Source organism: Octodon degus, unplaced genomic scaffold (assembly GCF_000260255.1).
Source record: "Octodon degus isolate 3935 unplaced genomic scaffold, OctDeg1.0 scaffold00031, whole genome shotgun sequence".
NCBI classification, from domain to species: Eukaryota; Metazoa; Chordata; class Mammalia; order Rodentia; family Octodontidae; genus Octodon; species Octodon degus.
This window is the reverse complement of record NW_004524607.1, coordinates 7,111,789-7,138,883: the sequence shown is the minus strand read 5'-3', so window position 1 is coordinate 7,138,883 and position 27,095 is coordinate 7,111,789. Positions and strand designations below refer to the sequence as shown.

Sequence of the window (27,095 nt, the reverse complement as noted above, 5' to 3'; positions counted from 1 at the left end):
TCTGCTCTCCTCTCCTCTGCTCTGCTCTGCTCTGATCTCCTCTGCTCTCCTCTCCTCTGCTCTGCTCTGCTCTCCTCTCCTCTGCTCTCCTCTCCTCTCCTCTGCTCTCCTCTCCTCTCCTCTCCTCTCTTCTCTTCTCTCCTCTCTTCTCTCTGTCTCTCTGTCTTTCTGTTTCTCTTTCTGTCTCTCTCTCTGTCTCCTCTCTCCACTGTGTATTTCAGTGCCATGGAGCTATCTGGAATTTTCATTTTTGCCACATAAATGGCTATCAGGAAACATCTCATTGTTTAACAGGCAGTGTTCTGATTATGAGGAAGCTGAGGGTCACTTCTGATGCCTTCCCTGCCTTGCAGCATCTCCTTCAAGCTTCCTGCCTATGTGTGTCCTTTACATATGGCAAGAGAAGTCTGAATAGCAGAGCTAGAGTTGGGGCCAGTTGGCCTGGGTTGTACATGGGTTGGCACTGCCATCTGTGTGACTTGAGCCAGTTGCTTTCCATCATGGTCCTCTAGCTTCGTCTGTCAGAAGTAAAAACAGTTCAATGCCTGCCTCATAGGTTTGTGAAGATTAAATGAACTCAAACATATAGAATCTTTACAGCATCAGGTAACTTATAAATGTGTGACAAAGGTTATTACTATATTTACTATTCCTATCAGTTATTATATATAAATTAATGCTAATATATACTAAAATGCAATTATAGTAGTAATTATTGAAATGCATTTCTTCTTGAACCATTGGTCTGTGTATTATAGTTTGGGAAGTTATAGATATATGAAGAAGCATTATCATCTGTCTGTCTGATAATTTTATCTCCAGTGTCTTTTTATTAAATGGAAATTTTAAATTTTGTGGTCAAGCTCTTGTTCTTTATGTGGAATTTCTTTTTCTTTCTTTTGCCATTATACTCTGTGTACTGTGTAGAAAAGTTTTCACTCTCCAATTTTCATTTCTTCTTATATTTACTTTCAGATTTTCTTGTATTGCTGATCTATGGATTGGAACTTTCTGGGTGTATCCTGAGCCAACCAGTAAGTTGGTCCCTTACTCATTCAGCACAAGTATATACATAAGATCCTAGGCTGGATGTAGAATACAGAGGGTGTCGATAGGTATCTTGTCACTTAACAGAGGAAGCAAAAGGCTAAAGGACATCCTATTTAGAATGCATGTGATAGAGCGGATAAGGGCACAGGAATGAGCAGTGGAGAGGCCTTCCATGAAGAGGTCAGGCTTGAGTTGTGCCCTTGGGATGGAGACAAAAAAGAGAGCGAGTGGCCCAACAGAGGGATGTGCAAAGGAGTGGCCCGGGGATGGGAAAGAAGGGGTGGGGAAGTGAGGAGACTCATCTGATGAAAGCAGAAGATGAAAACTGGTGATGATGTGGGGACTTTTGAGGCCAGGCAGTGGCACTGCAATTTGATGTGGTCTACAACATAGCCCAGAAGGTCATCACTAGAGTCGGAGTATGACAAGGAGAGGGGATGGTAATATGCTGGCATCCATGCTGGGTTTATGAAATAGGCTGGGCAGTGGAAAAACTGGAAAGACAGAAAGTAGGGAGAGAAGAAGCAGTGTAAGTATCTCTCTAGCAGTGGGAAGGATGCTACTAGGTCAGGCGATGAACATCAAAGTACGAAGTGGCCTGATGTCTTGAGGAGAGCGATAATGGCAGGTGTTTGTCATCCAGAAAAATGAAGCACAGGAGGAAGCTCCCAAGACTGCGGCACTGGCATTCAGAGTGTGAGAAATGGAGAGCCCTATGGTGGTATCTTGACACGTCTAAGAAAGTTTGGTAAAATGTGTCCCCAAGACACAGTAACTGACACCTAGCAAGAGCTTGAAAAATATTTAAGGAACAAAAGGGCACGTGGACATGAAGACAACAACATCCCTTGGAGGAACATTCCTTGGAGAGCTGAATACAAGCCAAAGGGGGGAGATTGAAGTCACCTGGCCCCAAACCCTGTTCCCAAAAACACTGAAAGAAAAAGAAAGGTGGCAGAAAAGGAACAACCAGAGAGGAATTAATAAAGAGAATTAATATTTTAGAATTTTAGGGAGAACCTGGTTTGATAGCATCAGCACATGCCTCAGTTAGTGGTTGCTGGTGAATGACAGAACAACACTAGCTATACTAATGTTTATTGATGGAAGCTGGTGTCAGGGTATCATCCACATGGTAATGTGATTACAGAAAAGGTGCTCAGGCCATGCACTGCATTGACACAGCATAAGAAAGTGCAGGACTTGCTGTCTGAGAGCCAGCTGCACACACACTTTGTTCTGGAGGATGCAGGAGAAGAGAAATGACCAGACCGCTCTAGCCTGACCTTCAGAAAACAAAGAACCTGAGTACTGGACCTGAGATTTTATGGGACTGGGAATTAGCTGGATTTTCAGAAGCTAAGAGAAAATTTAGATTTCCTTTGAAAGAGCTTGAGTACCTAACTGGCTTTTCTCTTGATTTTCACAGATGTATGTGTTGGGTCAAAATTGCCTTTGAAATGGAAGTCAGTGTGGATGGTCACTAAGCAGTCTTTGTATAGTATAGCCAAGGACCCAGAGAATATCTAAAAGGATGAGTCAGTTTATCCCAGTATTATTTATTTAGCTTTCATGAACAATCTCACAAACACTTGCTTGGACCTTGAGGAGTCTTCATGGAATAGCAGGATGGTCTCCCCCTGGCCCAGCAGGATAGGATAATCTTAAATCAGAAGATCTAAGACAGGATATGGGGCTGCCTCAGAGACAAGTAGAACCACACGGAGCTTGATTTCCTAGGTTGGCTAAGAACATTGGTCATCGTCTTTTCTGTGTAGCCACCAAATATCCCATTCCATTTATCTGCATCCCAGGAAGGGGGCACAGGCTGGGAAGACAGCAGCCACCCAATCAAGTGCGGGAGTGATGCAAGAGACACCAAGTGTTGCATTCTACGACAAGATCTGACATACATTGTTCATAGGATTTTTGTTGTTGTCCAAGAAAAACCAGAAGACAGCTTTTAGTTGGGCCCCTTAGGAAAGATGACTAGAGTCCCGCCAGTAAGGCCAATCTGTGGCCTGTCTATTTTTAAGGCTTCATGGTATTCCAGCATGCACTTATGTGGATAAAACACAGAGCTTCAGTCATCATTTAGGGTTTCCTACAGTGTTTTCTATAATGTGCCACTACCGGGCCACTGTGGGATATGGCAGGATTTCCCCAATAGCCTGATTAGAGGCTTCTTTTCATCATGAAAGAGCTCCAGAATTCTAAACCTTCATGCTCTGCCCAGAATCCCACAACATGATGGATGTGGTTCTCTGGTCAACTCAAAAGCCATCCTAGGTTTTTCAGAAAAAGCCTGTGGGTTGAAGTGTCAGCAGTTTGGTACATGGAGCTTTCCTGTCTCTGGGACCCTGAGAGATTATTACAAATTCATATTGCCAGAGAACTTTTGCAGCCATCGCTCCCACCCAAGTTTATATTAGAGGGATTCCCGGAGGCCCAGGTAGGAATGACAGGTAGGTGTGTGCTCCCTAAGAACCACAGGTTTCCCTTTCCTGATTTGGAACTATTTGAAGGTCTGTGTCGTTGGTTTGCAGGTGCAGCCTGAAAACACCGAGGGGAGACCCAGCCAGCTGGGCCCAGGCGGGGAGACCCAGCCAGCTGGGCCCAGGCGATCTGGTGTAATGCACAGATGCAAACTCACCAGCATACAGTCAGGTCATGTGCTGAGAGCAGGTTGGTGGTGTGGGACCCTAAAGTAGGTTGAGAAAGGAACATTGAAAGACCTGCGGAACCACAGGGAGCCCCTGAACTTTTCACATATCTGCTAGAGAATACACTGCAATTGGAGAGAATGTTCTCTCCACGTCAGAGGCCATTTCTGGAGAATAACCCTATTGATCCCCATCACCTCCAATTCATCCATTTCAGGACACTGGGAATCCTTGGATCTTGGCAGTTTCTGAATGGGGAAACTTGTTGCTCAGTGCCCAAAAAAACAAAGAAGGACTAAAAGGCCACTTAAAAGCATACCATTGTAGAGGATTTAGTTCGCTTTGCATAGGTAAATTCATCTAGGAAGTTCAAAGTGAAATTTATCTTGGCCCTGCCCTGCCAAATTGTTCAATGAGAGCTACCCTGTGCCTCGGTGTGACAGGAATTTAAGAATGACTGCTTCAGAGGGTGTGGCGATTGTCTTTGTCATATATTAGGTGCACTTTTTTACTAGGACAAATTTTTTAGCCTTGGCTTTTAGCACCCCTTGTGCACTCTTAATGCCAAGAATGGCTTCTCTGTGCTAAGTCTCACTGCATCTCACATCCTGAGTTGCTAGTCATGTTGCGGGGTGCTAGCATGATATTCGTTTATACTAGATGATCATTTCTGATGACCTGGTTTTCTTATAAATTAGCCCTTGGAAAACTCTTGAGTTAATAACAATATTTCCCTATTAACACTTAAAACATCAAAATCACTAATCCACCAGGAGAATTTGCACTATGAGTCGAAAATATACACCACACTTAAAAGTCTAAGAATGCATGTTCTTGATCAGCCTTTGCGGTAGACAGAATTATATTAACAGAAGAGTTCAAGTAAAAGTGAAATAGGTTTTGATTGAAGAGTTCAGGCCGTGGTCCTGTGCGTTGACTTTTCTATTCTGTCTGCTCTAACAGTCTCATGTACCTGAAACATAAACATGCCAGACAGAAAAGTGACCAAAAAAATGAAGCTGGCATGGGAAGAAATTGCTGATTATGGAGGTCCTATGACTGTCAGCAATTCAGACTGGGAGTCCACAGAGGCACCTTCTGGGGTCTCCCTGCATAGCTGTTATTTGTGCTGCAGTAATTGCTGGTCACCACGGACACAGAATGACCAGCAATGACCGGAATGAAGGAGGAATAGGGGTAAAGAGAGACCATGAAGCACAACTCAGTGAAGGAAGAAGCATTTTTGGCACAAATAACAACTCCAACGTGAATCATTTCAACCAGTGTGTCCAAATGGAACAGGATTTTAAAAAGTGGGGACAAAAGACTCATAAAAAGGATTTAGGGTAATTGTTGGAGATTACCAAAGGTTTATTTGGAATGACACAGCACTGAAAACATGACTGTTACAAGTGATTTGTGGATACAGCATACACCACCTATTCTTCTTTTAGGATGACATGTGGAGATGAGTTGCATAAATAGAAAGAGGTGGAAATATATAGGAGCTCCTTTAAATTGGTTCACTGGGGCCGAAGTAATATGCCTCATCTTGCTGCCAAACTCCTAAAGTCAGGAAGGAGTGAAGACCATAGCGGCTGCTCCCAGACTCGCCTTCCTCCAAACAGAGCAGCTGGCAGCTGCACAATAAGACCCTGCATTTCTCCAAAAGGGCAGCAGCTCTGGACATGCTGCACTCTCATCCTGAAAACCGCGTATATGACAAACACAGATACTGTTGACTGCTTTGGCAATGAGATGGCTGCTTCTGCGACTGTAATGCCAGACAGAGTAAGAGCAACGCACGCATCAGTGACACTCAAGCAGCAGAGAGCTACAATGGAAACAAAAGAAAGCAACTATGTATATGTAGCCTTCTGCATACACATAGATCCAGCGGTTGGTGGAACTAGCATGTGCGACTGTGTGTCCATAGGTACGTGTAGATAGGTGTGTGGGAAGAGACCATTGAAAACATTGCAGCAGATTAATTTTAAACACAGTAAACTTGAAAGGGAGAGAGAGAGAACGTGCTCACATCTGGGCAGGGGAGTAAGATCAAGTTGTACTAAGGGAAACTTCATCACATCTTCTGCAGGGCAGACACTGGGTAGCACATACTTGGTGCAGAGAAATTAAAGTCCAGTCTGGAGAAAGCTACTTTAGAACCAGTGGAAGGGCAGTCAAGTACAAGAGTGTCCACAGCTGGGACAAAGCACAAACCAACTTGTTATGGACCCCATGGGAACAAAGTGAGGACTTTTTTTCTTCATTTGTTTGTTTCCCTCTTACATTTGTTTGTTTATTTTGGCAAACACGCTCTACTGATAGGTCTTCCCAATCTTTGTCTGGCATCAGTCTGGAAATGGTTAAGAGTATCATAGCAAAAGTGAACTCCTCAGGATGTCATAAAGGTTTAAAAACCCAGTCGTCCAGCTCTTTGTGCAACACTTGCAGCCCTACTCCAGGCGCCGGGTGAAGTTCTCTGGAAAGAGGCCTTTGTAGGCAGCCAGGTCTCTGTGCTGAAGCCAGTCTGATTCCTTTACTCCCACCAGCCAGCCTGCATCCTGCAAGACAGGGAGGTGGTCAGAGCCCAAGAACTAGGGAGAAACACTGACTACCAAGAACTGCAACCAGTGTGGTTCCTCCCATCACATCACAGAACATGAAAAGTGGCATGATCAGGGACAAGGTACATCACAAATGATGTGGTAGTAAAAACAAAATAAAGACTAACCATTTGAAATTATTTATGTACTGTATAAAGTACAGTTGACTCAAGATGAGGGCTGATGTTACAATTTTGTGTAAAGCACAATTAACTAATAGTCACTGGATTATGATACAAGTTGTTAGAAGTAAAGGCAGTGTAACAATGTAGCTTGCAGGAATATACCTATCCTGGAGGTCAGGTCATGGTGAATTAGGCATAAGGAACTCTGGTTATTGTGTTGAGAAGGTCATAGAAAATATTGCATGAGATGTGATATAAATATAGATTTAATGTTTAAATTAAAAATGTATTACAGTAAGAGAGGAATTGCTATTAATTCCCCTCTTGCCCTCCCTTCCGACACACTTATCTCATGATTTTCACTGTTTTCTGAAGCAGTTCTGGAAGTCTTTTGTGAATGTCTTTATAAGATGCGATGTGAAGTACAGGAAGTGCCACTGCCAAGAGCCATCCAGTGGGAAGGCAAGGGTGTAAACACGTTACAGTGCACCCTCACCCACCTTTTTAACCAGATCTGGCTCTTCTCAAGGTCAAAATGACCCTCAAAGCTAAACATTTTGAATCAGTTCAGGACATCAAGGTAGCCCTGACAGCATAAGGAGAGATTCTCATGAAAGAGGACTCCCAGACCTGCTTCTGAAAGTGGCGAGAATGATGGGCAAGTGTGCTGCAAGAGAAGGGAAATATTTTGAAGGTGATAACAGCAGTGTCTCTTTAATTGTCACACATTTTAAAATTTAAACACAAACCACAGTGCTCTGCCGTATATCATGTTTACTGTGTAAATTATAGTTAATCAAAGATTACATTGACATTCTGGGCTAACGTTCTGATTTTGTATAAAACATTGTGCATTGACATCAGCTGCATTATGATAGTTGTTCTTAAGGAATTCAAGTGAAAATATAGCTTAAAGGACTATTAGGGTCACGGTGGCCTCAGGCCTGAGGATCCCTGATTAGAATATCATGCTGATGAGGCCATAGAGCGTCTTATCTTTCATCCTGGGTCACTTGCTTCTAAGAAAGTACTCTGTCCCTCACAAATCCAAGGAATCACGGGGTTTGCCATCTGCTATCAGCCAGATGTAGGCTGCCTGACACAGTTCTGCTTGTTGTTATTATTAGTACCACAACTTGGCTTTCCAAGTTCACACAAACTACAAAGTAGCTCAATGTTATGGGCTTCTTGTTAGAGACATTCATAAATTCTTTATAATTCAACCTTTGTTAGATAGAACTTCCACCATAAAAAACGAAGACATTTAGCCACAGAAAGGGCATACAGAATTCAAGGTGTTACTCAAAACAGAGAGGTAGAGGCTGCACTGTACCCTTGGCCTGTAGCAGCTGTACAGAGTTTAGCTGGAAGCAGCTGAGTTGCAACCATAGGAAATGTGCACACGGCACGGGGTCAAGCTCACAGGAAATGACTATCTTTATTATGTTAACAAGGACAGGAAAGAGACCCCGCCTATGATGAGGATGGCTAGAGTTAATGACAACCATTCACCGGTAGGGTTCAAGTACATCAGATAACATGAGGTCTCAAAAATTAAATGGAGAAACTGCGTACATTCCCTTTTGATATAATCTGAGACTGTAAATTGATGCTGCCACATAGACAAGAAATATCAGCCCCTGACAGGCCAATTTTTGAAGACAGAAAAAAAAAAAAAAGAATAAAAATGATCCCATAAAATAACTTGCAATTCCCTTGCTGATGAAAAAAAGGGACCTCTTTAAAATTATAATGTCATATTTATGAAGGATGAAGTTATACTTAAAGTAAGAGGTGACAACAAACATTTTCTAAACCTTGTGTGTGCTTGTAAAGGGTCATTTCCCCCCACCAGTGTCTACATGTGACTTTATTTACAGTGTGTGAAAAATTTAATGGGACCAAGATGAGCCAAGCATTTGAAAATGGTCTCGATAAAGAATAAGAACAAAGGGCTTTCACAAACCCATAATAAAATATATTTCAACACATATCTTCCGAAATGCAAATTAAATTGTAAACTGAAGGATATTAGCCAATATCCATCTTCAGTGGATGAAAACTAAATTTTAGCTGCTTAAAACACACAGCAGACAAGGTCTTCCAGTTCTGACAATGGTGGAACAATTTACATTAGACAAAAGCTTCTGTTCAAAGTAATAAAAATGCTAGAGTAGCTATATATTTCTAAATACATATGTGTATGCATGAATCTGTGTAAAAATTCACTATTATAAAATATTTAAAATAATATGCATTTATGCATGAAGAGGTAGGCACAAATCATGGGTGTAACTATTTAAAGGCACCAGAAATGAACAATGGAAGGATAGTTAACCTTTGAAAGCAGGTGGGGCCAGGGAGATGGCTCAGTAGAATAAGTGCTTTCCTGGAAAGTGCAAGGGCCTGAGTTCAATCCCTGGTTCCGAAAAAAAAAAAAAAAAGATAAAAGAAAAAAAAAAAGAAAGAAAAAGAAAAAACGAAAGCAGGGAGCTATAGAAGATGAGACCTACTCTAAAACAGCCTTTCCCTGAGGACTGTCTTCAGTCCACATAACAGTGCATTCAGAGGACAGAGGTTAAAGGGAAACTGTATCTTTAAGAGAGGGAATATCCTGAAGAAGAGGGAGGCACAGCCCCATCCATCCACAGAGAAACTGCTCTAAAATCCTAGACTGAACCCCAAGCTTGTCCTCACACAAGACATTCAAAAATGATGGTGGAGGGGCTGGGGAGATGGCTCAGTAGAATAAGTGCTTCCCTGGCAAGCACAAGGGCCTGAGTTCAATCCCTGGTTCTGAAAAAAAAAAAAAAAAGATGGTGGAAAATGACAGTGGGACAGCTGAAAACCTGAGCAGAGATTTTAGGATTACCAGTGGAAAGGAGAAGGGCAGAGCTGAGAGTTTTCACCCTTAGGGGGACTGATAATCCCTACAGCTGGAATTTTACTGAAAACTCCATGAATTCATGTCTTGGAGGTACAGACAACATTTCATGAGCGGGAATTTATGCTAAGACTAAGGTCTTCCACCTTAACAAAGTACAAAATGAACTTCCGCAAATAATTACAAGGCAATTACCCAGTAATGCCGACCAATGCCTGAAAGAACAAAAATAACCTTCAGATATAAAAAGCAGAATCCGTGTTTCTACAAGAGGTTATGTGATCATGAGGAGACAAGAGGGAAAGCCAGAGGAGGAGACCCAAAGGCAAAAGCAAAGCGGTAACAGGAACGTGCCCCGAAATGGCAACACCTTTGGAATTAGCAGTGAAATATTTAGGGTAGCTATTATAAATATACTAAGGTACCTAAATGGATGGTAATAATAAAAGAATAGATGCAAAATCTTTTTTTTGTGTGTGTGTAGCTGGCTCAGCCCGCCCTGAGGGCAGGGCTAGCACGGCTTATGGTGCCAGGGATCAAACCACAGTCCCTGAACTTTTGCCTAAGCAGGTGTGTTAGACTGCTGAGCTATCTTGCTGGCCTTAGATGGGAAATCTTAACCAAGAAATGGAAACTGTAAGAAGAAAGAAAGAAAAGAAAAGAATAGTGTAAGTGTAATAACTGAAATGGAAAAGTCATTGCATAAGGGTAGCAACAAATTCAAAGTAGTGGAAGAAATAGTAACAGTACTAGGAAACAGGACAATAGAAATTATTCAACCTGGCCACTAATGAAAAATATACATTGATAAAAAGAATAATATCTTAAACATCAAAGAACTGAACATAGGATAAATGAACATTAAAAAGAAGAGAATGTAGCAGGAAAAAATTAAAGAAATGGCTTCAATATAAGCTTTAAATTCCCCAACTATAAGAAAAATTACTAGATTACAACTCTGAAAATGTCTAAGTCTCAATGAACCCTAAGTATAAAGTCACAAAACACCTTAGGCAAACTGACAAAAACCAAAAATACAAAGAAAGTCTCTGTGTACAGAGAAACAATATTAAACAAATGATTGCTTATTTCTAATTATAAAGACCAGAAAAACAGACAAACATCTTTGAAGAACTGAAGGAACAAAGTCAGCTCAGAAGTCTTTCCCTGGCTGGGCAGACAGCTCAGGGTCTAAGCATCTGCCTGGCAAGTGCAAGGACCAGGGTTCGATCCTCAGTACCACAGGCCACTGAAACCGGGAGTGGTGTCGCACGCCTGTAATCCCAGTGCTGGGGAGGCTGAAGCAGGAGGATCACTATGAGTCTGAGCTGCCTAGCAAATATCCTGTATCAAAGGAGAAATAGAAAGAAAGAAAGAAAGAAAGAAAGAAAGAAAGAAAGAAAGAAAGAAAGAAAGAAAGAAAGAGAGAGAAAGAGAGAGAGAGAGAAAGAAAGTCTCTCCCAATGAATATATCCTTAATAATTAATATGAAGCCAGGCATAGTAATGCATGCCTACAATCTCAACACTCAGGAGGCTGAGGTAAAAGGAGCTCTGTGCATTCCAGGTTCTTATAAAATGAAGCCCTATCTCAAAAAAAAAAAAAAAAAAAAAAAAAAAAGACTGTGAATGCAGATATTTTCAGACAAGCATTGCTGAGAGGATTCGTGGCTATAAAATATGACACTAAAAGAAATATTTAAGGCCAAAAGAAAATAAGAACACATAGAAACTCAGATGTATAGGAAGAAATGGAGAGCAGGGACATGGAAAACATGTATGAGCTACACATAACTAGCTTTCTTTCTCTCATTTCCTTGAAAGAGACTTAGAGCTAAGGAAAAAATTATACAGTGGAATTTTTAATGTTTTTGAGATGCATAGAGATTTTATACTTTTTCCCATATTGGAAGCTTATGCTTTTTCACTTTTTTCTTGAAAAGTATGCAATTTTAATACTTGTATTAATATTTTCAAAGAATAGCTTTTTGGCTTTATTGACTGCATTGTGAGGCTCCCTTTCTATTTAGGTTTATTATTTTCTTCACTTGCTTCATTTTTCCTCTTCCTGTTTTCTTGGGCTTAAAACTTAGAATTAATGTGACCATTGTGAAACGTTTTGCCACTGAGATTTTTGGCCTATATATAATTTAGAAATGTATTTTAAATGTTTTTGATATTTGGAGCTTTAAAAATATATTTTAAAAATATGTTCTGCCATAACCTAATGTCATTATGGCAGAGGCTCTTTGGTGGGTTGATTGTGCTGGTAGCTGTATTATCAAAAAATGAACAAAATATTAGACATCTGAATCCTAAATCTCAAAAGCTATAATACTTAAATTCATATTTCAGATAAGGCCGCATAAGTCTACATATGGAATGTATAGTAGTTACAGTTCTGTCCAGAAAAAACATTTATATATTCATTTATGCTCAATTTGCGTATCATTTTAGGAGTTCACTATGTGAACCCATAAAATTTGATCAGATTATTTTTTTTTCTTTTTTCTTTTCTTTTTTTTGATCTGGGGATTGAACTTGGTACCGTGTGCTTGCCAGGCAGGCACTTACACCACTGAGCTATATTCCCAGCCCCAGACAATTCTTCCAAAAAACTTTGGAAGCCACTTTGGAATTTGGTGTGGAGGTCCCGTAAAAAGCTAAAAGTGTAAATTCCATGTGACCCAGCTCTTCCCCTTTTAGGTGTCTTTCCCAAAGAGTTCAGATCAGTGCGTTACAGCGATACATGCACGTGAATGCTTACAGCAGAACAATTTCACTGCTAAATCTTGGAAACAACGTATACGTCTATCAACAGATGAACTGGTAAGGCAAATGTGGTACTCATACATTGGGATCCTGCTCTGTCCTAAATGTAAACTGGAGGCATTTGTACGCAATTGGGCAACTTGAGAACATGAGGCTAAGTGAAATAGGTCAGTCACAAGATTAAATATACTGTTTCTCTTATTTGAGAAACTAGCAAAAAATATGTACACAAATAAAGAGCAAAATAGAAGATAAATAACTAGGAAGTAGGCAGAAGTTCAAACAATTCCCTAAATTATCTCTGTTTTCCTATTTCAAAATTATTTTAGTATATATGCTAATTTTTCACTTATATGAGTTTCTCTTCACTCACTGAAAAGAAAGTTTTGTGCTATTATCTGATTTTTTCTTTGTAAGAAAGAAGAACCTTTCTGCGCATGTCTTTTACTCTGAGTAATTGAAGAAAATGATACACAGTATATTAGTTATTGTCATTATCTTACTTGCTGTGACTTTTATTTTTTTCATAAAAATAAAAAATTAAACAGAAAAAATATAATGCTTAGAACTTCTACCTCCCCAGGAAGTTCTTCCATGTTTTTTCCCAGTGACCCTCCATACCCCTACAGGCAATTTTATTTATTTATTTATTTTTATTGTTTATTTTTTGGTGGAACCAGGAATTGAACTCAAGCCCTTGTGCTTGACATGCAGGTGCTTATTCTACTGGCCTATCTCCCCGGACCCTAGGCAATTATTTTTGAAGTGGACTTTTAGTTCACAGAGTGTCTGCACTTCCTGAAGTCTAACATTACAAATACAACATCTCTGAGTAACAAGGGCCATTTCTTTTCCATGGTGACTGTCTGTGATAGTTAAGCTTGACTGTGTCAAACTGAACGGCTCTGGGATCCATCCTGGGAATTAGTGAGACACATGTGTATGTGTGTCTGGGGGGGGTGGTCATGGAGCTATGACCTTGGGGTCTATGTCTAGTACCTTGTCCCTTCCTCCCTGATGTCATCTCCCTGTTCTGTTCTCCAGCCGGCCATGAATTAAGTATCTTTGCTCTACCACATTCTTCTTCCATGAGGCTTCTGTGTTGGAGCCAAACTGCCATGGACTGAATTCCCTTAAAACAGAAGCCAAATTAAACCTCTCCTTAGTTAAATTGTGGTGTTGCATATTGAGGCCAGCAATGGGAAGGCTAATACACTATTGCTGCCTTTACCTAGCATTTTACTTCTAAAAAGAAGTTGCACCTAGGTGCCTGAGAGTCTTACTGCTAGTCTTTCTTTATACTTACAGAACCCAAAACATCTGATGATCTATAGAATATATCAGGACATACAGCAGCCCCTCCTTCAGCTTTAGTTTTCTCCATGAACTAACATACAGAATGTGTGTAAACAATTTTGAGCTTTAACTCCGAGAAAAGTAACATGTGTCTAAGGAATAGTAGGAACCAGATTCAGGAGGTCAAGGTTCACTGAACTGTTCCAGCCAGAGAAGAAGAGAGGGAGACATTCCTTTCTGCTCTACATGGGCACCCCTATTGGCATATAGTTTTCCTGCTCCTTGTCTCCTGCTCCTTTCTTTTCTAGCCAGATTATAAGAAGCCATTCTTAGAAAAATTTCCCTACTGGGATAAAACAAAGAAGCTTCATATGGCAATCTGATGTGGCATGGATGGAGTTTGTCCCCAAAGGTTTTCATGTGTCAAAACCTTTTCACGCTTGAGTTCTCTAAAATCATAGAATGACAGCCCTCTCTATCTTCCAGAGTGCTGGCCCTTAGATAAAATTGATTTCTTTCCCATCAACCCTCCTCATATTGGCTTTTGAGTAGCAAACAGCTGAACCTGAATCTCTAATACATAGAAAGTGTTAAAGGATAAGAAAAGGTGGGACCAGTGAGATAGCTCAGCAGACTAAGCGCCTGTTTAGGCAAGTGCAGGGACCAGGTTCAGTGTCCAGTACTGCATGCCATACCGGACCTGCCCACAGGTGCATTGAGCCCTCCACCAAGACCAGACATGGTGGCACATGCCTGTAATCTCAGAGCTGGGAGGGCAGACAACAGGAGGATCACTACAAGTCTGAGCTGTGTAGTGAGATTCTGTACCAAATACATAGAAAGAAAGAAAGAAAGACAGACAGACAGACAGACAGACAGACAGACAGAAAATCATTAAATTGTGTTAAAAAAAAAAAGGAATAGGTAACAGCATCCCTAAAGGAAGTCAAAAAGCAAATTAATGATGCATGCTGTAGCTATTAAGCCATTAAACCCTTCTCAGAGTTGGATTATAGCATCTTGGAAAATAGAATTATCTTTGGGAAGCCAGGATCCACTTGTTTCTCTGGAAAAACTAATGTGGGCTGAAGCATCTTCCACTCTTATTCTTTACCTGGTCAGCTTCTGAATCCGAGGGGACCACCAGCACCACGTCACCCCTTTGAAGGGTAAGTTCATCAGAATTTGCTGCCTCAAAATCATGCAGTGTTTCCACCTAAAAATATATTTGAAGAAAGAACATGTAAAATGAGATTTCCTAGCTAGATTGTAAGCAGATACTCTTAGAAACGTTCCGTAAATGGGATAACAAGATCAAGCTACATGGTGAACCCTGCCGTGGTTCCTGACAGGTTTCGGCCTGAGTACAAACTGTTAAATTAGCATGGCCCTGATTCAACATGGCTGAATCTCCAAAGACAGCAGCTTGTCTTCCCAGAGAGCATCTCTTCCTTCACTCCCAACCTAGTCCTCAATACAACTTCCTTTTACCTTTCCTGAGCCACAAGGAAGACCCCTGAGGTGTCACTGAAGCTGTCCCTCAAACCCTGCCCTTAGCAAAAATCCACAAATCTCACCCTTCCTTTGTCTCAGGTCAGAGGAGCCCTATCTCACTGAGATCTCCTCAAGATTAATAAAGCCCACCCACTCACTTCTGCTTCTCACTGAACCAGAAAAACCTAACAGTTCCAGTGTGATTTCTTCCCTGAGGTTTATGTGCTAGAGGATTAGTTTTCAATGTTATAATGTGAGAAGTAGGGGAACTTCAAGGAGTAGAAGCTGTGGGAGGCCAGGGATTCATGTGAATCTCCTAAGAGCTTGATTGGTTCTGTGAGGAGATGATTGTAAAAGTAAGGCTGACCCTTCCTGCACTCCAGTTTCCCATCTCACCCTATGATTTCTCCCTCTTGAATGGCACCATCTACCTTGTGGCACTGAGAAGAGGCCCTCACCAGGCCCTGGACCTCTAGAACTGTAAGACAAACAAACCTCTTTTCTATATAAAGCACTCAGTCTTACGTATCTTGTGATAGTAATAGAAAACAGGCATCTAGACTGCATCTTGTTCTTTGTGAAAACATGGAAAGTATCTCTATGGTCCTTGCTTGTTTGGTGGTAGCTGGAAGGAAGGGAAAATAGTTCTGAGAAGCAACATATCTGTTGCAAGAAGTAAAGTGCAGGAAAATTAAAGGTTGGAGCCAAAAGGACTCAAAGCAAACAAAGGGCAAGAGAGGACCTTGTAGAGAAAGCCAGGAGGCAGTTCCTGGGAAGCCTGGCCTGCAGGAGGCTCGGTCTGGGCATCCTCCCCGGGCTTCTGCTCTGTGGCCAGCTCCAGTGTCTTGTCCACAGGTCCTGCGGGAACCACGTCTTCAGGGCTGTCTTTGGTCTCTGCACTCAGGGCTATTTCGTGTTCTCCATCCCCTTCATGGTTGGAGGCGGGCTCGATGATCACAGAAGGGATGACTTTCTCCTGAGGGAAGAAAGAGAAGGTGCTGGTAGTTTCTGGAAGGGCTTGAAACACATGGTGACTGTGTCCTCCATCACCTGCCCTGACTCCTGTCCCACAATCACCACTTCTCACTAACAACCCACTGTTTCCCCAGCCCCACAGCCTTTCTGACCCTGGGTCTCTGCAGGGCCTTGGCCTTCTCTGTTTTCCCAAGGTACTAAGCCCTTCCTGTGGTTCAGAACAGGACTCCACCACCACACGGGAGAATGAGGAATGTGAACCTGGGGAACAGTGGCCAACCTAAAGAGGGAAAGAGTGCATCATGGGGGCTGCGGACAACCCGGAAAATGACAACCCAGCATGGTTCCAAGTGGGCCACACTCATTTCTGCAGAGGCCATTCTGTCTCTGTCACAGAGGCTGTGAGGTGTACACTCAGTGATGCTCTGTGTCCTTAAGGGCTTGTTTCCTCCTGTGGGAGAAACAGAACCCAGAACCTGACTCCTGGTGAGAGCCTGGCAATGAGTATGGGGCACTTGGATGATGATGATGATGACGATGATGATGATGATGATGACGATGATGATGATGATGATGATGATGATGATGATGATGATAATGATGATAAGCAAAAGCAACAACAGCAGTGTGGCCTCACTACTGCTGAGTTCTCACCATGTGCCTGGCAGTTGCCTGAGTCCTGCAGGGACACCTTAGGACTGCTTCCCTGTCACAGCCCCATCTACCATGTTCTTTTCTCTCCACCCTGCATTTCTGTCTTGGATTATGTTTATTTATTGACTTAGGAACTCATGATTGGAGCTGGGGTCTTTCCACTGAGCTACAGCCTCAGCCCTTTTTAGTTTTCACTTTGAGACAAGGTCTCACTCAGTCATTGCAGACATGCAATCCTCCTGCCTCCTTCTCTCAGGGTGCTGAGGTCACAGATGTGCGTCACCACACCCAGCTTCATTTCCATCTTTTCATCATCCATGTTGCTTTTTTCTTGCCTGTGTCATTTTATCCCATGGTCTTCTTTTCCCCTTTCTGTGCGGAGACCCCATCAGACAGAGGCCCTAGGAGCCTGTATACATCACAGTGATGACTCTGAGTGGATGCTGGGGTCACGCTTTCTGTGATATTAATGACATACAATCTTTTTGGGGGAGCAAGGAGTCCCAGAACGGTTACCAACCCATTCCACATGAAAGAGCCATCACCATGAACCAACCTCCCTGCTTCAGCCGGCCGTTCCAGAAGGTCCTGCAGTGGAGCACTCACCTGGGGTCCTTCTGCTTCTGTCTCTGCTGCTGCTGGCTGAGGCCTGTCGCTGTCCACAGCCTCGGCGGCTTCGGTGTCAACCGCGGCCTCCTCTGGACCTTCTCCTTCCCCGGCAGGAGTAGCTGCTTTCTCAGCCTCTGATAGCTCTACAGAAGGCCCCCCGGCTGGCACTGCGGTTGCCACAGCCACATCAGCAGCCAGTTGAGCTCCAACCTGAAGGCAGAAACCAGCCGGGTCATGCTTGTGCCTCCAGGGTCTCTTCCGAGCCCCAGAGTCTGCCCTCTCTTCTTCCCTAGCTCTCAACAACTTACAGGGTGTGATGAAAAGCTAGTGTGTGTTTAAATAAAAACAACCTACGACAGTAAGACACATTGCCACAAAGCCCCCTCGCTTTGAATAGTTACCATCATTCTGGCCACTGTCTGAAGCAGCTCTGGCAGTCATCTTTCCTGAGTGCCTCCAGCTCAGGAAACTGGCATGGCTGCCTTGATGTCCTAAACTGATTCAAAATGTGTGCCTAGATTTGCCATTTTGACTTTGTGGGGAAGCCAGAAGCCACACAGTAACAGACCCAGTGACTAAGGTGGGTGAGGACACCTCGGATGTCATGAAGCCTGCCTTTCTCTTGGATGGTGCTGGGCAGCAGCGCTCACCATATTTTCAGTCACACTTTATAAAGATACTCAGGAAAGAAGACTCGCAGAACCGCTTCGGGAGTGGTAAGAAGACGCACGAGATCAGTGTGTTTGCGGTAAGGGGGAGAATTGGAGGGAGGTTCACATCTGCGTACCTTTTAATGTAACACGTTTTTAAAATGTAAACATTCATGTTATTTTTTTAATCACACTTCCTCCATTCCTCAGCTTCCTTGAAGTCGTGTATAACAAATAGAATCTGACAGCAGTGACATATGGCATTCCTGAGACACTAGTTTCAAGCTAAGTGTGGCCCCCACTCCTGGAAGCCATTTCCACCTTGCTGGCTAAGTGAAAATGACAGGGAATCAGCCTTGGGAGAAGGTTGAATCACAAGACTGAAGGAGCCCAGCCCAGCGCTTCAGTCACGGAGGAGTCGCGTCTGTGAAGCACCCTCACCACATGAAGTCAGAATGCACAAAAATTGCAATTTAGTATAAACTGTCAAATCGTGGCTGGGGAAGGTTCTAGAAGTTAAGTCACTTTTAACAGAAAAACAGAAGGGATGGGCTCTCAATGAGAACTCTTGAGAATGCAAGAAATATATATATATATATATATATATATATATATATATATATATTGTAGTCAGATACAAATTACAACTGCTGTCTCCAGCTTCCAGGCCACAGATGAGCTCATAGTTTTATTGCTAAAGAAATCAACAGGCTTTACCTAGGACATTAAGAACCTAGGCAAGTTCCTTTCTAATTATAAGTGGTTCATTAAAATAATTTATACACAACTGACCTGTAGGCATAAATGCAGGAAGTACGTGTGTTCATACTTCCAAGCTATCCGTATCAGATATCTGAGAACTCATATCTATGAAGATCCCAGGGATTTCATAGGTTTGAGCCAAAAAGGCTCTGTATACACATAGCAGGAGTAAGCAGAGTGTAACACACACACACACACACACACACACACACACACACCCCTGACATGTTGCTGTTGATCACAAAGCACATCATGTTATTTCATGGGCTACTCCCTTGAGGATACAATAAATTCCTTTCACATGTATATGTTCCAAGGAGAAATTATCAGTAATTGGATTTTTCTCCTAACTGAGTTAATACTTTATCTGTAGAAGAGATAAATTACTTTGATGTATTGATGATGCTGTCGAAAGTAATTCTGAAGTCCTTGCATAGAGTGTCCATCATTAGTTAATAAGTGATATCCTGCATTTATCTTTCAATGTAGATGTCTCGTATTTTGCTATAGCAAGGTACACGGCTTATGACCTGCCTTTTGCTAAATAATTTGTAGGGTATTTACTTTTTATTTTTTTTTTAATTTTATTTTAGGGAAGGGTCTACAGGGTGTTCAGAGTTTCACTACTAGATTGGACTCATAGTGATCCGTCTGATTACAGCCTCCCAAGAGCTGGGAGTACAGGCACGCACCACCATGCCCAGTCTTAATTGCAGTTTCAGCGTACCCTGGGGGCAGGGTCGACACAGCAGGCCCGGGAATCGTCTTGCACTTGCTCACAGGCACTTTAATCCGCTGAGCTATTTGGCACTGTAATCCGCTGAGCTATTTGACAAGCCCTTGCTAAATAATTTGAACAGGCGGTGTTGGGTGGATGGGCTCTTGTCCTGACAGCGTAGCTGCGGTGATGCCAGCCACCAGCAGGGGGAGCCCAGAGGCTCTATCTGACTTGCTTTTCCCTGAACTTCAAAAAACCAGTCTCCTAGCCTCAGCACGGGAATCTCCTTAACTTCTAGTACTACTTAGTCACAAACATTTGAGTCACTTATAGGAAATGGCTGCACCGTGAGACCGTACTGCTCAGTAAAGTCAGACACAGACTGTTAAATGTGGCATGCTTTCTCTTATGTGAGAAATCCAAAATATAAATAAAAAGCACAGTTAAAGGAAGATGACAGGGAGGTAGACTTTGAGGATGGAGGGAGGTGACGGGAGGGAGAATAAGAAGCTTTAAGACATGAGGCCGGTGAGATAGCTCCGCAGACTAAAGCTCCTGCTTAGGCAAGCTTAGGCAAGCCCAGGGACCGCGGTTCAAACCCCAGCTACCACAGGCCACGCCAGTCCCGCTCCCAGGGTGGGCTGAGCAGGCCGCAGAGTCCAGGTGCAGCGATGCCTGTAATCCCAGCTCTGGGAAGGCTGAAAGCAAGAGAATCACTATGAGTCCAAGCTACATAGTGAGACCCTGTAACAACCAAATACATTTTTTAAAAAAAAGCATGAAGACACAATCCGAATACATGCTAATTCTCCACCGTCACTATACTATGTCTTGGCAACATCTACTAATAGTAAAAAGAAAGAAACGCAGTACGTAGAAGGGTGCTGACAAAATGGTGGCAAATAAAAAGCAACAAAATAGTAAAATGAACAGTGGTGGAGAAAGCAGGTTGGGATTTGCATTGCTTTTGATTTTATGGAATTTAAAAGCATGACACAGCCGGAGAAGAATCCTCCATTATCTACATTATCTCACCACTTCCTGTTGTAACGCTGGCCTGAAAACCAAGGAGCGCCTCAGTCCCCCCTTTATGTCTGCAGGCTGCTCCATGTCTTTTTCTTACTAAAGTATTTCTAATGCATCAGTAGTGTCTATAATCACTGAACAACATACAGACACAATGGAGAAATAGAAACACTTACACAAATCAAAGGTTAACTTTAGACAAAGTTGGGGAAAGAGTAGGAAGGTTTTTAATTCTAGAATTTTCCCTTTTATACGTTTTATTCATGTAACTTCTTGGCTATTTGCAAATCTAGAAAATAAAAGCATTTTCTACACTGTACATGCTACAGAAGATGTTAACCTTGGGAGGAAAAACACAGTAATAAGTTCCTACTTTTCAAAAATCTTGCCCAGGAAGATCAAAGAACTGAAAGTACTGAATATATCTCAAGACTTTGATAGTCAGAACTGTCTAGTTTTCCTCTCCACTCCAAATAGTAAGAGAAACACCAGTTTCCTCTGCTGAATCCGTACTGTCTACTGGATAACTATATTTATGGTGGAAAATATCTCACAGCAAAAGCAACCGCAAAGGTTCTCCCTGATATTAGGCACTGGGGTTGGCTTTGTCCACCAGATTGTTGAGGCAGAGACTCGGGGACCAATGCTAAGGTTGCTCATGCAGCCCAAGAACCCAGAAGGAGCAGCATGAGGCACTTCCTGGGGATGGTAAGCAGTGGTTCACGCATGATCTCCCTGCTTTCTCACTCCTGCTGGGAGAAAAGCGATGTAACTATGGCACGCATGTCAGGGTCCTTAGAGTAGCTGCATCAGCAAGGCTTTCTAGGAGTGACAAGAGCACCCGCATACCCACAGCCAAGGAGTCAGCAGAAACACAAGCGAGTGACAAACCAGAAAATGTACGGGGACCCCACAGCCCTTTCCATGTTTCTTAGGATCTTTCTGTGGCTTTCACACAGGGACAACCATAGACTTGGCATAGACTCTTACAAGGTGCTGTCTTTTTAGTTCAAAACTCCATATGCTGTTCTAGTAACTTCTGATCTTGCGCTGTGAAGAGTGGGAAGAGGCAAGGTTGAGGCCTGCCTTACTGATGTTCTCTCACAGGGCTCGTTTAGTTCTAATCTAGATACCCACAGAACTTTGTTTTCTGACTTTAAATTTAAAAAATTAAGAGAACACCTTGAAATGCTATTCTCTCCTCAGTCATCTTGCCTTGGTTGGTGGTTTCCTACATCTACATGCAGCAGGTCTTTCACCTAGGCAAGCTTCAGCTCCACTGTGTTTCCGCTGGCTCACCGACCACCTTTGCTGCCTTTAGGATTAGCTACTCTTCATGAATTTCACTTTCTCCTGCGGCCTCCTCAGCTACCAGCCTTGCCCGTGCTTTTCCTTTGTGTGCTGGAAGAACTCTTCTGTGTGTGTCCATATCACTAAAGCATGTCTCTGTGACTCCTGGTCTCCCCATCTTCCTAGGCAACTTTTAGCGTTGCGTTTCTTTTCCTTAAAAAGTTTCCTACAATGTTGAGCTCCCTTGCTTCTGTCTCAATAGCTCTCTTTTTCCCTCTGTGCAGCTGCGTTACCTCAAATTTCATCTTTTGCTTCACACATCAAAACTAGCTTGAATTTTATTGATTACAGTGGAAAGAAAGTTTTCCAATTTTGTCCTCTTGTTTCAAGTAAAATTTTTTTTCAGTTTATTCTCTAGAGAAAAATTCAATTAACTCTATCTGTAAACAGTCCTTTCCTTTTTTGAGGTGCTCTATAAGTCTTTCATTTTTTTCTCTGCTTTTGTTTTCTTTTAAAGAGAATTGAAAAAATAGACAAAACATTAGAAGTGATACAGAATTTCAAAAACAAAACAAAAACCAACAAGATGATAGGAACTCAACAACTTATTATATTTCACATTGTTGTCTTCAGGGAGTTGCTCAGATGACCAGACATGAGCATCTAAAATTGGTGAAAATAAAAATTTTAAGCATTAAGTGCTCCCTCCAAGAGACCAACAGAGGGCTGGTCAAATAGGTCAGTGGATTAAAGCACCTGCAAGCAGGCTCAGAGGCCTGGGGTTAGATCCTTGGTCCTGCTGTGTCAGCCCTACCACTGAGGCGCACTGAGACAGCAATTGAGACTGGGCGTGGTAGTGTGCACCTGTAATCCCAGCTCTTGGGAGGCTGTAAACAGGCTGGTCACCATGAGTCTGAACTTGTAGTGAGACCCTGAACACCCTGTAGGCCCTTCCCTAAAATACAAAACAAACAAACAAGCAAAAAAACCCAATAGAAATTAGTAGTACAATATTCATAGCAATTCTGTGCATACACACACGTTTTTCCCCTTCCTTCTTTTATTCTTTTCTTCATTCCCTTATCCCAATTGTTCTTTCCTTTTGAGCAGTTTCTTTCCCTTGTACTGCGTCTATTTGTACCTTTCAGATTTTATTTATTCTTTCAGAATCTTACACTATGAAGACAATCCAATATTTACAAATGCGGGTCTGATTTATTTCAGTTATGAGTGTAGCCTCTAGTTGTAACTATTTACGTATAAAAGATTTTAGTTTATCTTTCTTTATCACTGAGTAATATTCCATTGTATAAAAATACCACATCTTTTTCATCCATTCTTTGGTTGATGGGCGTTTGGGTTGTTTCCAAGATTCAGCTGTGACAAATTGTGCAGCTATAAACGTGGATGTATATATACCACTGTGGTATGATGTTTTCAATTCTTGTGTTCTTTTTAGGATATATTTTTTCATTTATCTCAAATTCAGACAAATCTCTTAACACAGAGAGCTATGGAAACATATTCTTGGTTTCATTTTGCTCACTATGTAGAGGTCCTTGAAGGTCTCTTTCATATCGGGAGCTGGGGAGAGATTTATCAAGTGTTCACACACAACCCATCTGTTTACATCTCCAAAATATATGTATCAAAGGATGCACTAGCATGCTAGGAACTGCAGGTCCCACAGGCCTGGATGCCACAGAAGGGGTCACCCATGCTTGTGGGGTTATATGCCAGTCATTTTTTGTCTAACGTAAGGATGGGTGAAACTCTCACCTATTTTTCCATTTCAGGCTCACCTATTATGTTACAAGGACCTCCATGCTTTTGTTTATGGAAAGTTCTCCTGGGATTGGTTGATGTGTCTAGGATTGCAGTACTACAGACATTTCTACTTTGAAAAATGCTCTTTTGTCTTTAATACAAATATTAGCAAAATGGAAAAAAAAAAGGTTAAACTAAATTTGGAATTTAGAACAATAAATTTAGAATTTTATTGTTTTTGTTTTCTTCACACCATCTTAATGCACTCCTACAATGCATTTCTCTCTCTCTCTCTTTCCCCCTCTCAACAATATCCCTAATGTAAATGATAGAAATCATAAAGAGCATAAGATTTGTATCTTTTAAATTTTACCTCAATTATATCCTTCAGTGATTACAGTTCAGTTTATAGTAGACTAAAAGTAGTATGCACATCTCTAACCCACAGAGAAAACTGACATTATATGACTCTCCAGTTGGTAGTGCAGGAGGAAATATTTATAGGGATTATTCTCAAAATTTACGCAAAATTAACTCAAACCCAGAGTTTCAGTAACTCATCTGAACTAACTCAGTAAACCAAGACTTAGACAGTCTGTCAAAGGCTGTGGGGTTTGTTTCATACCATTTCATATGCACAAAAATACACCCTTCCAGTTAGGGAGCTTGAGACTGAAGTACCACTGATAGACCTACTACTTCTTAGTGACGGAACACAAGTGTATCCCTCTACAGTGGATGTATTCTTTTTCATTCTGGGAATGCTACTCTTTAAAACGCAAAGCAAATATTTAAAGCAAATTTTGCTTAACTCGTGTGGTATGGATTCATCTAAGAAAATACAGTCAATATGAAATTATACAACTAAAATTACCAAGAAGAGGTTAGTTGGATAGAATTTATCTATATTATTTTGGCCAATGGTCATACAGATTGTATTGTCCAGAGAGACAGGTGTAGTGCAGGACCACAAGACAAAGGTCAGCTGAGCTTTGCCTGTATTTGTCCACACAGTACAATCGAGAACACTCAGGCACGTGGAGAGCCACAGCTAAGTTCACCAGTTAAGACACTGATGTCACCACAAAGCTGGGAGGCCAAAGGTCCAGTGCACTCATCTTATGAATAAATATACTGGGGTGGAAGTAGCCTAGGAGGTGGAGATGGCATTTCAGTTCTGATGTGTCTAGTTAGCTGTGGAGCCAGAGAGGGTTCCTTTGTACCTGGCTGTGTAAACTCATGGGGAAGAATAACAGCAGGAGAGAAACAGAGCATCCCAACTCCCAGGTTCCTTTGCCTTCCTCTGCTCATTCCTAACTCTGGATCCAACTTGAGCCGTTGACTTCTCTGAGTATCCTAATATCTTTGTAAAACTACAAGACTTTCTTCAGGATCCGTTTTGTAAGGAAAACTGGCTTGAGAGGTAGCTAGAGTCTGCAGAGCATCATTATGATCCCAAGGAGAAGGTTCGCCTATCAGGATGTAGGCTGGCGGCTGGTCCTTCCCTTCCCATAAATTTTACTGGAGATGCTGCCAGTCATAATTTCCTTCCAGTGAAATCTCTCTTGGAGCAACAAGCCCCAGGAACATCCTCTGACAAGTGACACCTTGTATTGCAAATCACATCTGACACTTCCCCTTCCAGTAAAAGAATATAGTAGGAACTTTCCTCCTACCCTTCGTCTCAATCTTTTTTCAATCTACTCCCTGAGTTTTGCCCACAGACCCATCATTAGTTCTTAGCAGCCTGGTCCCAGGACAACTCAGCTGCTGGTAGCGTGGTTGCCATGGCAATGTCCATAGAATTAGCTCTATAACTTCCTTGGAAAATTAAGGTCTCCTGCAGATGCCAAAGTTAATGGATTTTGAGGGGACCAGCCAAATAGCCCAGTGGATTAAAGCATCTGCAAGCAAGAGCAGGAGCCAGGGGTTCAATCCCTGGGCCAGCCGTGCTGGCCCTGCCCCAGGGGCAAGCTGAGACAGTGATTGAGACTGGGCGTGGTGGTGCACGCCTGTAATCCCAGCTCTTGGGAGGCTGTAAACAGGTGGATCATTAGGAGTCTGATCTAGTAGTGAGACCCTGAACAACCTGTAGGCCCTTCCCTAAAATATAAATAAATAAATAAATAAATAAATAAATAAATAAATAAATAAAGTTAATGGAGTTTTGCTCAATTTGGTCTTTATGCTGAGGGCAGCAAATCCCATAGTGATACATATCAGCATCTAAAGTTTTCATTAATGATTAACATGCAAAGTGAATAGGGCAAGTGAATTTATTTTTTGATACACATGTAAATATGGTATCTCATGCTTGTTCCAAAATGGGGAGATGAGAAAGTAGCAGCTTCTGAAGCAGCCACTGTGGACAGCTTCCGGGAGGATGGCCAGTGCTTTGCTAGAAGGCTTGTTGTATTTTTTTCTCCTCATTTTGTACAGTGTTGGTGATGGAGCCCAAGGCCTCATGCATTCAAGGTACATGTTCTACCACTGAGCTGCACCAGCGGTAGAGTTCCTTTAATGTTTGTACTACACAGTAAACATTTCCCCCTGCCTGGTTTCACTTTCCTTCAGTGACACACAAAGAACATGTCTGCATAGCATGAAGGCACAGACCTGCAATCCCAGCACTCAGTAGGCTGAGGCAGAAGGATCTCTCTGAGTTCAAGGCCAGCATGAACTACATTCCAAGTTCTGCATCAGCCTCAACCATACAGTGAGTCCCTATCCTAGAAAACAGCACAAAAACCAAACAAGTGAAAAAGAAGAAAAGTTTCCGGTTTGCTTTGACTTTGCAGTCACAGGTTAGGAACATCCCTCAGGCCTCAGCATGGGTTGTGGGAAATCCTGGGGTCACTGTGGAGAGAGTTCAGCCTCGCTGACCCTTCCTGACTTTGGTTGGCAATGATATGACATTAGTCAAGATCCACTATCATACAACAGCATCTGGAGTAGTGATGGGACAGTGATCTTTGGGTTTGAATTTGGGCTTTCCAAGTGTGCAATCTGGGTTAAGCCACTTTGACTCTCGGTGTCACCATTTCCTTAATCTGGGGCATGGGGCTGTGATGCCTAAGCAATGCCACGGCCTCGGCCAGTGCCCGTAAGAGGGCCATTAGTGTGAGCACTCGGCTGCATGGACTATCATGGCACGGCTCTTTGGTCAGCACCCCCTCCCTGGGCATCTTCATCACCCTGTCTCTACCTGCAGGTCTCACCTGGTATGTCTCAAAGGTGGCATTTGGTCTCTGAGACTTGATATTGGAAAGGAAGGTGAAATGCTGGGAAAAGGGCAGGTTTCTGATTCCTGATCAAGTGCTTTGCTCTGGGTTCCTCCTCAGCATCCTAACAGACTAAAAAGGAGTGGTTGGTCCCAGTAGCAGAGAGTCTTTCTGCCCTGAGGTGTTGAGGAGGCCAGATCGAGAAAGGGCAAGGGGTGGAGGGTGGAACTGTGCCACACACTGGTGTGGGCCTCGGTGCCATTGCGTATAGGCTGAAGATGCCTCTGTATGGTCACCAGCAAAGCCGGGGAGTGCCAAGCCAAGGAAGGATGCACCTGTAATGCTCTTCCAGGTCTAAGCTGCAACCTCAGATCAGGCATGGGCTGGGTGTGGAGGTTGGGGGATTCATGGCCTAAAAAGTGTTTTCTTTTTTAACATGAAATAAGCCTGGTATTATGCACAATACAGAATATCAGGTTGTCCTGATGGCTAGGAACATCATTGGTGTATGCTTATAAAGGCTGACACGCA

The 27,095-nt window shown here is 42.4% G+C and overlaps 1 protein-coding gene across 2 annotated transcripts in view; it reads right to left on the bottom strand.

Moving 5' to 3' along the window:
- Positions 1-5,301: 5,301 nt before the first annotated feature.
- The window catches only part of Amph (amphiphysin), a 227,983-nt gene continuing 206,189 nt past the window's right edge, over positions 5,302-27,095 (bottom strand). For both annotated transcript variants that reach the window (XM_004629658.2, XM_023713540.1), the window contains 4 exons: positions 17,128-17,340; positions 15,635-15,868; positions 14,513-14,614; positions 5,302-6,280 (listed from right to left, as the gene is read on the bottom strand). In XM_004629658.2, coding sequence (XP_004629715.1) covers positions 6,173-6,280; positions 14,513-14,614; positions 15,635-15,868; positions 17,128-17,340 — 657 coding nt within the window. In that variant the 3' untranslated portion in view covers positions 5,302-6,172. The remainder of the gene's footprint in view (positions 6,281-14,512; positions 14,615-15,634; positions 15,869-17,127; positions 17,341-27,095) is intronic.